A 12,287-nucleotide genomic window follows, 5' to 3' on the forward strand; every position below is an offset into this window, starting at 1 on the left:
CAGCATCTAAAATGTTAAAAAGAGCGCTGGATTTCTAAACTTCAAAAAGTCCATATTTATAAACGTCCATTCTCTCTCCCTGTGGGCAGAAATAATATCTTGTCCCAGAGGTGAGGCCGGATGCCACATACAATTTATCTGCTCTGAACCTAGGTGGGTGCTAAAAGCAATTATCCATGCCAGGACAGTTCCTTTGGGACGGCTCTACTAGAGTTGTCTTTGGAAATGAGTGAACCCTTTTCTCAGTGGCAAATTGAATTGCAGGAAGCAGTGACGCATGTAGAGCTCACCTGCTGTGAGATAAGTCCTTTGAGAGTAGCATCCTCAACATTAAATGGTCTCAACAAAGACCACCACCAGTGAAGGTCTCTAGAAAATCTGCAAAAATGGTCTACTAGTCTGACCACAGACTAAGACTAAGGTCTTGACATTAAAGATAGTAAAAAAAAATAGGCATCTTGATGAACAGGAGGCAGAGAAGAGTAGGTGTGATGAATCATGTCAAGGTGGCATTTTCTGATTCTCTCCAATGCTTTTGGAGATTTCAACTAAGTGAGCCATTTAAGCAAAAAAGTCCCTTCTCTGATTGTAAAGCTTTTGAAACTCCATAAAACACGAGGCGGGAGTCAGAGGCATGATCAAGATTAAAATGTTCTTTGGTTGGGCAGAAAATGTAAGACAGGGTGCAGTGCCTGCTGAGTGCTCGAAGATTAGTATCCTTAATTGTGTAGCCCGTACATCCACTTGTAGCATCTACCTGGTGCTTTCAACAAAACATGCTTCTTATATTTCATTTAACAGTTTAAAACATTAAAAATATACTTAGTGTTCAGGGTTCCCACTGTAATATTACATGCATTACTTTTGTCCAACTTGGTGGTCCACACTAACATCTTCAGCATGCTGGGACTTGAACCAGTGACATGGATATTAGACTCAGACGCGAGCCATTTAGTACTATTACTGCCAGCTACCTCATGTATGAGCAGTGCTGCATTAGCTTGTCTGTACTACGCACCTCAAGCCATTAGACCTGCCCTGTACTGTACTGAATAATCCTTTCACTATCAAAACCCTTTGGCTCGGCCCTTTAAATACTGGTTACTGTCCACATGAACGACACCTAAATCAAATTAGCCTTCCTCTTCACCCAACACCCCTGCAACGTCAGCCTGCCCTGCACTCAACCATATTCATGGACTCATTTCTTGGTTGACCACCCCACCAAAGTTCTTGTTCATTTGGACCCAATACACCCTGACTGAGACAACTTCAACCTGCAGTGCAACCAACAAAAAGTCACGCATGATTACTTCCTTTAAGCAAGAAGATTTTCAAACAAACAGAAGCAGTTATGTAGCGTGAATGCCACAAGCGCACATCTCTGCAACTGCTGCGGGTAAACAAAAATACATGTAAACCGTTTGAGTAGAATGCAACAATTTTGTTTGAGCAGTCATTTGTGTATGTGAAAGTGCTAACAACTGCAGCAGCTTTTTCTCTGGTGTGAGGGATACAACATCCTAGTGCAGCCTTGACATTCCATGCTCTATAACCAGCAAATATATGAAGACAGCTCTGCTGATCCCAAGTCTTGTTTACTTATTTACATCAGCCCTCCCCGTTTTCTCTGGTGAACATGTACTAACAAACTGCTGTGTAGCGAGTAGTCCCTTTCATTCCCAACATCCTCAATTTTGGAAACATTTTCATGGTGAACTTGTACTTTTGCTCTTTTAATCGGAGGTGACAGTGTTAACACAAATTAGGTGGGTACTAGGCTGGAGTAGCCAACACCAGTCTGCTCTAGATCTTTCAATGTCTTTCTGCTCCTTCACATAAATGCAGGTGCTAGGCCTTTACAAGCAATATTTAAACACAACCAGGTAGACCCTTTCTCAAAAACAGGTTTGAGCCAACTGACAATTCTGGGATAAAGGCACAGATGCGCTCCAGGCCACTCATCACCCTCAACTTACCTGGATGGGATCCCTATTGGGCACGTAAAAACACCAGAAAGTACTAGGCTTATTTGTTGCTGCGGATTTTGACAGTCTATTCAGAAGCATAAATACACAACAATTCCATTTCATTTTTTAAAGATTTTATTTCAAGACCAGTTCAATGCAGAAAAAATGAAAACAATAGCACAAATGAGTAAAATCGTGAGTATTGCATAAGCAAACAATGTACTATTATGGAAAATAAACCTAGTGATTGTGAAGTAAAGTAGGAAATAACGAAATTCTATTGTATAATCATGTTAAAGCCTAAGGGTATTCTACTTTCTCCTAAGTGCTATCTAAATTTGAGTACATGAATCTATGTAATAGAAGCATAAAATCAATAGACAGTAAGAACAATGCAGCTTGTAGTACTATAATGAAAATAAATGCATCAGCTCTTGCATATACACCGTGACTTGTATGGCCTATGCAAATGCACAAAAAGGAGGGACCTAAAAGACATAAGCCAAACTATGACTAGCCAATTCTTGGTCACTATTCCAGTTAGGTCAAATAATGACTAAGTAGCACAATGGAGGACTGCAGCTTGAGGGTTTAGAATCATATTTGTGCTTAGTGTCAGTCTTGGAGATCTACTCCCAAGGGTTTAAAATATTATTCAGGCACAACTCTTGTGCCATAGAGATGCTGCCTCACACAGCACACGAAAAGGAAAACCCAACCTGCACTGTTTTAAAGTGCCAAACAGGGATCACACTGCAGCTGGTAAACACTCCAAGATATTCTAGATCAATCTCAAGGGATTTCACAGCCACACTAAAAAACAAACCTTTGACAGCCTTTAGCTGCTTGGGACAAATCTGAGAAATAAGCATTTAGTCCATGAATAATGACTCACAATTTTGGGCAGCAAATGTAGAACCATTTTCCACCGGTTACTGAGGATCTTTCTGGTTGCTTAAAAGAGACTTGCTACCCCCGTTCCTTTTCCTCAAACCACGGGCAGACACAAAATATGCATGATCTGCCCTGGCCACTTACCTCAGCTGCCAGGTAATGTCCAGTGGCAAGATGTTTAAATCTGAAGAGGCTATTCCAGTAACCAGCCCCGCCACGACATGGGTCATGCTGAACAACCTGTTGAGAGGGAAGACCAGAACCCAGTCAGATCAGCAGTATACCCACAAGACTTGTAAAATACAGCCTATGAACTCTTTCATTCTTGGATTTCTTACAGAACATGCTCACATTAAATGTCAAGTTTAAAAAGGCAAGCTAAAGGCTGGCTGCCAGAGTGGCGAAACAAAACATTGCTAGGCCGTGGGGCCAAACACTGGCTCCAACAGCAACAGATTGGGAATCGGATCTAGACTAGTGCCAGAGGGCAGAATAAGTCATTTATGAAGGGGGGTGGGGCGGGGGGGGGGGAGTTGTCTAAAAAAATTAGATATGGGAAGCGAGAGAGGAATACAGGGGGATAAGAATCAAGGTAAATGTACATCAAAGAACACATTTCTGTAAACCCATTTTAGACTGCCTCACAATGTACCAACATACTGTGCTGAGTCTAACTGATGTGATAATGTCTGCTTGCTATGTCAACCTTGTTTGCTTGCTTCAATAAAAAAGTGATAAAAAAAATAGTCCAGCTAAGAAGAGACTACAATACAGGCTCACATCATACAACATCCCTAGTGTGCATCACCTACTGTTGGTCGGTGTCAGCTAGGCGGAGATCATTAAATCTGTGTAGTGATTTGCAGGCAGCACCATCACTGCCGATTTGGTGTAATATATCCTAAACATTGTCCTAGTGCACAGGAAGGCTGCCAGGTACTGAATGTCATGCTGTAGCTGAACTATAACACTAGAAACAAATCTCACGCTAAGAGATGAGACCAATAAACAAAAATGCAGCCTGTAGGCTGAAACTGTGCATCAGCCTGTGAAACTTGCAGCTCAAAGAACGAAGAGCAGGCTGTGCTCAGCATCATGACAGGTGGCATGCAAGCTTTCACAGTGGCAGAATATCCACCTACTTAGAGAGAGATGTCCCACTTGGAAGTAGTGCCCTTGCCCCCCCTTGCTGGGAACACAATCAGTATCTCACTCAAAATTCAAATACACACCTCAAATGAAGATTGAAAAATTAAATGTTACACAAGAGTACAAAAGGAGAAACACGGTAATTATCACCAGTGTTAAAAATACACATGACTGAAAGGAAAATGTGCAGTTCAGAGATTTTAGCACCCGCCTCCTTTTCTCCCCATAATTAACTTCCGCAGAAGCTGAAGGGAAGCGTAGCAGGCTCCCTATCTCAGCTCAGATTCTAGGGTCATGATGAGAATTAACAAGCGTGGTTCTAAAAGCAAAAAACAATTCAACAGTAAAAGGCAAAGAATGATTAACAGCCCAGATGCTCTTTAGGATACCAACAGCAGGGGTAAAAAATGATATTTCACTGCAGTCCTGCTATGGAAATATGAGCAAATGTGGGGTGGGGTGGAAGGTGTACTAAGAACCCAACACCTGCACAAGGTATGCTACTGAGGCACTTGCTAATGCAGTTTGTTGCTGGGGACATGGCTGACATGAAGGCTTAATCACTGGTGAAAGTCTGTACCTCCACCTCCCATAGCGCCTTGGAGCTGGTCGCAGACGTTGCGGACTGGCGCCCAGTAGTCCGTAGGAAGACATGCTGTATCTTGCGGTGCTCGTCGCAGGTAAGGAACTTCTCCTGCTCAGCGTGGAAGAGTCGTACTACATCGCCCTACAAGAAAGGTGGCAATGCAGCACATATTAGTACTACCTGGAAAACTGGGATAGGGATGAGAGGAAAAGTGGCAAGAGGAACAGTGAGGGGAATAAGACACTGAAAACACTTTACCCCCTTGAGGATGTCATCTTTGTTGTCACTCCACTTCATGAACAGAACTATTTTCCAGCTGGTATTGCAGTTCACAGAGTTCACCTGCAGGGAACCAACAAGTGTCAGTGTACAAAGGGGAAACACATCATGCAATAGAATCGAGAGTCTGGAATCAGACGGACTAAAGGAACAGCATGTTCCTTGGGCTTTGCAGCCTTCATAGTCTGTTGCTTCTGAACCTCCTATTTTGGCCCTAGAGGAGCCCCATCCTTTCAGAGACATGCACAGGTGCGTAGGAGGGGGTAAAGTAATCTGTACGACATTTCCCCATTTCGTTAAACCATTTGCCAGACACTGAACACAAACCCTGTGCATAACTGTGGGTAGCAGTTGAATAAAATGTCTTCATATAAAACTGAACGCAATAACCGTGTTAAAATAGCTAAAAGAATACTGCTTCTGGCTCTCACCTATTATGTTGGCTCTGATATGATACGAGTTAGAAGAACAAGAGGTACCCCCTAAACGTCCCCAAGCATCAGAAAACTAAATAATAATGGTCAGTGAAAAAAACGACATATTGAAGGTCTGAAACTAAAGAAATGTGGTCAATGGAGTTAAAGCCTCCAAAGCTATATCGAGCGTAGGTCACTCTGCATGGAGTACTTCTAGGAGTTAAGAAACAAAGGAAAAAGTAAACCAAACCAGTGGTTCCGGCATATAAATCACATATTCCTAGAGATTTGATGAGCAGATCCTGTCACCAAGAGACTATCCAGGACCTATTAATGGTCTTTATTTTCACAACGTTTCTGAGCTAGGATTAACTCGTTCTTTAGACCAGCCTGCCTTGCTTTCAAGTAGAATCTATCCTCCTCATAACCGACTGAGTGGTACAAGTGGATAGGGCAATTGTTTTTTTTTTTTATCTGTCAGTGTAGGTGAAATGGCAGCAGAGATCACAGAACGTGGATCATGCTGCCATTTACATGCCACGAACTTCTCTATGATGGGGCAGAGGTAGATGAGATTATTGGAGAAGTTTTTAAGTTCTCTGGTTGACCTCTGGAGTGGACAACCTATACAACATGTCTGTTAAAGGCAGGCTCTACAATTTCTCCAGAGTCTCCGCGCTGTGTCTATTCTTCGGTGGCTTCTGCTCACATACCGAATTAGACACTCTGCAGCCAATCACAGCTCTTGTTGCATGGTTTTTGTCTTCAATAATTGAACATATAATCTCTTCCAGGGGATACCTTCAACGCTTCTTTCAAAGGCTTCTAAACCATCGATAGCTCACTTGTATTTGATCAAGCATTTCCTACGACAGGATAAAGCATCCAAACTCTGTGTGCCAAGCCGTGCAGGAGGACCGAGGAGGGTGTCCTGCTGTAAACGTAACCAGAGCAACAGCTTCATTTGAAAGTTTCATAAAACACTACATCCCACCTAAGCCACTTCAGAGCACTGAAGAAACAGCAAGAAGGTCAGATTACATTAGATGTCTGAAAAGTTCATTGTTCAGGAGTTTAAGCTAAAGGCATACAACCACCGAATTATTTTACCACTAATTTTACTTCTGCACGTAAAATTAAATAAAACTTAAAATGCTTTGCATTTTACATAATTTGCTGTTTAACTTTTTTGCACTGCAGCAGAAAAACAAAGGCTTTAAATTAAATAATACACAAAACATAACTTTGTGTAAAAAGCAATCGCGAACCATGCCTGCAACTGTGCTCATGGCTAATTGAGAAACATGTTCCGACTAAGAGTCCAGATGAAATATCTCAAATTCGGTTTACCACCCTGAAATGGGTCACAAAATAAGGGGGTAGTTCTGGACTGAGGGAGAAACTGATGTATATCAGAGGTTGCTCTACCCACGCGAGTAACAGACACTTACTTACGTGGAACAGAAGGTGAGCACAGCATGCAGCTGGGATTCTATGGAAGCAGTACTTAGAGGCCTCTTCATTAAAGTAACAGCAGGATTAAAGAGGAAGGTTCAACTGACTGGCTTGGGAAAAAAACTTGACACTGGAGGAACACCACAAAAACAAATTCACCACACACCTTGCTAAGGTAATAAAGACTAAAGGTCTGTTTAGAATAATTGACCTAGAGAAAGCAGAATACATGATATTGATCTAACCTTAAAGACTAAGGGGTGGAATCCTAGCCACCCAACTTAAAGCTGAGCAAATACTTAACTAGGTCTTGAGTATTATATTTTTTCACACCCATCTCAAAAGGTTACATTTTAAATGCTTTTATATCATCTGTTTTGGACCTTTTAACTATCTGGTGCTCAGTACCAAAAACCCGCAGTATTTCGGGTTGTCATCCCAGTTTGGACCCAGTCATATGCAAATCAGTATTGACCCTGCTCACCATGGAAAGTCTAGTTGGAACTGCCAGGCCAGGTTGCTTGTTTCCAGGCCAGGTCTGTGACTGGGGAATGTTTGACATTGTTCAGCATTTTGTTCATCATCTGTTCTTTTTGCATTTGTCATCCTAAGTGGGAAGGGTAGCTGCAGACATGGGTCCTGTGGTGGCTATGCCACCGGCTGATGAGGAGTGATATCCTGAAACCTGTCCCAGGTTGCTCGTTTCTTGCAAAGGGAGGGCCTGGCCTGGCAGTCTGGGCGGGACTGTTCACATGGGGAGCAGGGTCAAGGCTGATTTGCATACAACTGGGTCCAAACGAGTGTCCTGGAGAGCAAAAAAACAATGGATTTAGGTGTAGTTCTGTGACAGGGTGAAAGTTTGACATTGTTCAGCATTCCAACCATCATCTGTCCTTTTTGCACACTATTTCTATTAAGCACCTCAAACCAGGTAAATTACCACACCTAGATTGTTTACCACCAGCTTTTACGAAGCATTTGACCCAAAAACTGTTGGTCACACCAGAAGCTATTAAAGTCTTCAAAGCACACATGTGACACTGTGGAGGACACATTTATCAGGACACAGCTGTTAATTTTACGAGGGAGGGAAGTTGTGGGGAAAGGGGGTACACATGTACACCTCTCCACTCATTCATTTACAGACAACCTTAAGACTAACAAGTACACATACATTCATATGTGCACGCACCAAGCTTTAAAAAAAACAAAAAAAAAAAAAAAGCTTTACCTCAACAGCAGTAGCTCCAACAGGGAAGTCTTGTAGGTCCCAAGAGGGTTGGGACTGCAGTGTTCCCTCACTTGCTGAGGTAAGGTCAGCCAATGAGGGAAGGCAGCAGTCCCAGTATCGTCAGAGTGGGATGGGGTCAGTGAGACTGCTCACCCCACCCCCCTCTGTGAAGCGGTGTCACTGATTGAAACTCAGCCGTGGGCACTTCAGGGCTTAAAACTAAAGCACACAGGTCCGAGGAATTCAGAGACACTACCCCTTGCCAGGCTAAAGAGGTCACACCCACAGGAGATGTGATTTCTTCTGCCAAGCAAAGTTCAGCTCAGGCACCCATGAGCCTAGATGTGTCTTGCTCCTGGCTGCCTGACTTGAATCAGAAGTGTGTCCATCAGATGACCTTTGTTCAGCCTGACAGACACTGTTCTTGGCTGAAAAAATGTGGGGGGATTTTGGGGAGGGCTCAGAGCCCCACAGCCCATATGGGCGGGCCACTGTTGTCTCATCTTGAAACCAGGAACGAGACTGTAGCACACTCGTCATACAGACCAGTATATCTTAAACATAGTTTATAATCGGTTTACAGGCATTTTTGAATCCAGGCTTGAAGTGATTGTGCCTAAACTAATCCACTCTAATCATGCCAGCTTTATAAAAAGGAGAGACCAGTGACAACAGCTAAAAAAGTATTGCATTTGGTTGATATAACCGAGAAACAACAAAAATGAATACATACCCTTAATGGTGAAAAAGCTTTGTACAAGGAGAATTCTTCTTACGAAAGCAACAATGCAACATATGGGATTTGGGATAGCGTTAGGATCAATGTTTGTGGGATATGAAAATCCATGAGCAGAGATACAGATCAATTGCTACCGGTCAAAAATAAATCCAGATTGGCAGGGGTAAAAGACAGGGCTGCCCCTGGTCTACCCTGAGGTTGAGGTGATCTCAAACATTGGTGAAGTGCACCAGAATTATAGTGCTTTGTACAAGTCTGCTAAATTTCACCATTGTGGGGTGGAAAAAAAATATTTATCACCAGAAACTCATTGAAGATTATATAAGAACAGGAGGAAAATAAAGATGAAAAATGACAGGGCACTACACAACCCTATGATTGAGATATGGGGATACACATCACAGCCTATTACTAGAATTACAACTCTGGTGCCTGACTGAGGATGCAGGAAGGAACAGAAAAGAAGTGGTGCATGATAGCTTAAACCTTAGTAAGGAACTACTGTATAAGTTCCTTAGGTTACCAAAACAACAACCAAATAATACTTGTTTTGGACACATTGATGAAAACATGGGGTACATTGATGAAGAGGGGAGCAATTATGTCATATCATCAGCTTGCATCCCTTCATAAAGCAGGGGTGTGGAATTCCTATAGCCCGACACCCAGGACAGTGTTTGGGGGGCAAGGATAACAACGTTTCATGTTTATTTTGTACATGGGACAAGTAGGCCCAACCCTTGTGGCACTAACCCCAAGGTTGTTAGTCTATACGGAAGGGAACTGTCCGCAGTTGAGGTAATATTTGTGTCAATATGCTAATGCGGTTTAAACTTTTATTTATGGTCCATTAATGCAAAGCCTTTATTATTAAGGTGAGGGCTCTAAACAAACAAAGGTCAGCCTGCACTACTGACAGTTGTAAAAACAAATAAAAAAAGTGTACACGTTTGAAAAGTTTAACAATATGAGGCTATGTATAATGCTCCCAGAATGCTCTCTGATTAGATGTAAACATTTGCAGAAGCTTGCATGAAAGATTGATGATAGTTTGCTTTCAAAATAAAGTATTCATAAAAACATCTGAGTAGGGATAAAACGTTTTGCTAAATTACTGTGAAATATTAGGTACTATTACTTTGAGGCATCATTTTGTAAAATGTGGTGATGCATGCTAGTATTTCCAAAAAATATTCATAACAGAAAATCAGTGTATCTATTTTCAACAAGATTATGGGAAACATGAAAATAAAGAAGCACTGGCAAAGCCAACCGATCTAACATTGGTTGTCAGTCTATTGGCATTGTCAATGTGTGTCTTGTTTTGACATGGCCTTTGTAACACTTCATTGTTGTGGGAGCTGCCAGACCCTCACCATTGTAACAAAAATGACAAAAAGCAAAAAAATACAAAAAAAGCACACATTGCCCCAGTAGTTCTGGGCACTGAACAAAACTACTTTGTGTGCTAACATGCTTCGTGTGGAAGAGCAGAATGCTATCACTCACAGTAAAGCCAGCCGATCGATAGATCGGAAGAGAAATGGAATTTTAATAAAAGCAAAATTTCTTGGTTAACGCCAGACCTAACTAGGGGCCCAAATCTTAAAGAAAAGCACAAAAGTACACCCATGCTATGTGTGAATTAGTGGCTTTAATGAATTCACGAGACTTTACAGAAGTAGACCAGGAAATTGTACTTCTAGAACGTATTTATGAACAGAATTTTAACATAAGCAAATATGCATGGGTATATTTGTTCAAGCAAAAATCTATTGAGCGTTTACAAGTTCACTTTCACTCCAACTACTTTGTTCCGCAAGCCTGAAAAACTTCTACTAATGCCCTTGTCAGGAGTAAATTTCCAACCTTTTATTATGGAAAAAGATTAGAGAAGAGCTAGCAAAAATCCTTAAACATGCATGTTAGTAAGTTTGCACAGATGTAAAGGCATTCCAGCTCTGGAATCATTGCTTACTGCTTCCACCAGCCCAGTATGTTGATCTGCGGAAAGGTGGCAAAATAATGAAATTGCTATAGTAGGGCTTGAAATTTCTAGTCTTCAAGTCCTAATATAGTATTAGCTCTGGCATATACAGAAAGGCTATTATAAGAGCTTTTACATAATGAGACTGCTGCCATAATTTGTGACTGCAGTATATGGCACCATAGGGACACATAGATTTTTTACAGGACAAGTACATTTAAGAAGCAACCTGTCCCATGGACAAGTAGATATTTTATTAAGTTTCACACCACTTATAAAGAAATCCAGACTTCACCTCAAGAGTGCAAATACTTTTCTAAAATGGAAGGGGGGTTGGATGGTTCCGTTTGAGACATGTTTGATAAAGGGTCAATTGAAGAGCTTCAAAGATCTTGCATGTGGGCTGCCCCAAAGGGAATGTTTTAGGTATACACAAATTACATACTGAGTATCAAACCCAGAGATAAAACTGGGGGCCCCTAGGAACCTCACAGCCATGGAGACATGCCTACGTAACCTAAAAAAATCATAAATGTGATTACCAAACTGTTCAAAGCCTGGCAAGCAACACAAGTAGGGGCATAAATCCAGGTTCCAGTCAGCTTGGAAATTGAAGCAAGGTATGCAATTGGATAGGGACCAATGGTCAAACCTTCACTAAAAACAAACCATGCTAAGCACAAAAAGGCTAGGAAGTCAATGTTCAAAATCCTATAACTGTGGTACATGATACCTTGAAGGACACAGGATGGTCTGATAAGTGTTGGAGATGATGCAGAACTAGCATCTATACCCCACATACGGTTCTACCAATAAAAAAGCCTTTGTGGCAAATGTGCGGAGAATTATTGAAGACGTTAAGGGAAGCCCAATAGATACGTTTCTAGATGAGAAATTCCATCTGAAAGAATCTAACCTTTACATGCAAAAAAGACATGGTTAAAGCACACATACTCTAGGAAGAGAAGCTAGAATTATTGGCACTATACGAAATATAGCAGTGCTCACCTTGGTATGGAAAAACCGGCAGGTTTTTTTTTTTTTAAACTTTTTTTTTATTTTTTTTATTAAGATCTGTATCCCCTTGGTGAATTATGTAGCCAAATTCTTTAGGAAGATCAGATGGCAAAAGTGGACACAGATCCTACCTAAGTAGAAGGGGCTCATGAAGATTAATCAATGGTATAAATGGAAGAGGCGAAAGGAGAGACCCCCAGGTGGGAACTGGTAAACTGTTGGGACTGAGATGAATTGGAGAGGGACTTAGTTATCGTGTCATACAACAACTGATGGTAACGTTTGCCATAATGAAGTTTAACATGCTATTAAAATGAGTACACTATCCCTATAAATATTCTGCTCCAATATTCCAATGTGTGTATTCCGGTTCTCTCAGTTTATTTTACAACATTATCTTCAATGAGTGGTATATTCTAACAGCATTAAAGCACCTAGGGTACACATGTCAAAGGCATGATCCTTTCTTACAGGTCCTTACCAGCAGCTGGCATACCCACTCTGGAGGAGGACTTTTAGCAACAGTAATAGTATTCAGAAGTGGTTTATAATGCCATATTATGG

At 41.5% G+C, this 12,287-nt stretch overlaps 1 protein-coding gene across 5 annotated transcripts in view; it reads right to left on the bottom strand.

The window, feature by feature from the left end:
* The window catches only part of ITPR1 (inositol 1,4,5-trisphosphate receptor type 1), a 1,104,774-nt gene that overhangs the window by 765,156 nt on the left and 327,331 nt on the right, over nt 1–12,287 (bottom strand). For all 5 annotated transcript variants that reach the window (XM_069206352.1, XM_069206351.1, XM_069206348.1 and 2 more), the window contains exons 9-11: nt 4,858–4,941; nt 4,594–4,740; nt 3,009–3,104 (exon numbers count right to left, since the gene is read on the bottom strand). In XM_069206352.1, the coding sequence (XP_069062453.1) occupies nt 3,009–3,104; nt 4,594–4,740; nt 4,858–4,941 (327 nt within the window). The remainder of the gene's footprint in view (nt 1–3,008; nt 3,105–4,593; nt 4,741–4,857; nt 4,942–12,287) is intronic.

Source organism: Pleurodeles waltl, chromosome 9 (assembly GCF_031143425.1).
Source record: "Pleurodeles waltl isolate 20211129_DDA chromosome 9, aPleWal1.hap1.20221129, whole genome shotgun sequence".
NCBI lineage: Eukaryota > Metazoa > Chordata > Amphibia > Caudata > Salamandridae > Pleurodeles > Pleurodeles waltl.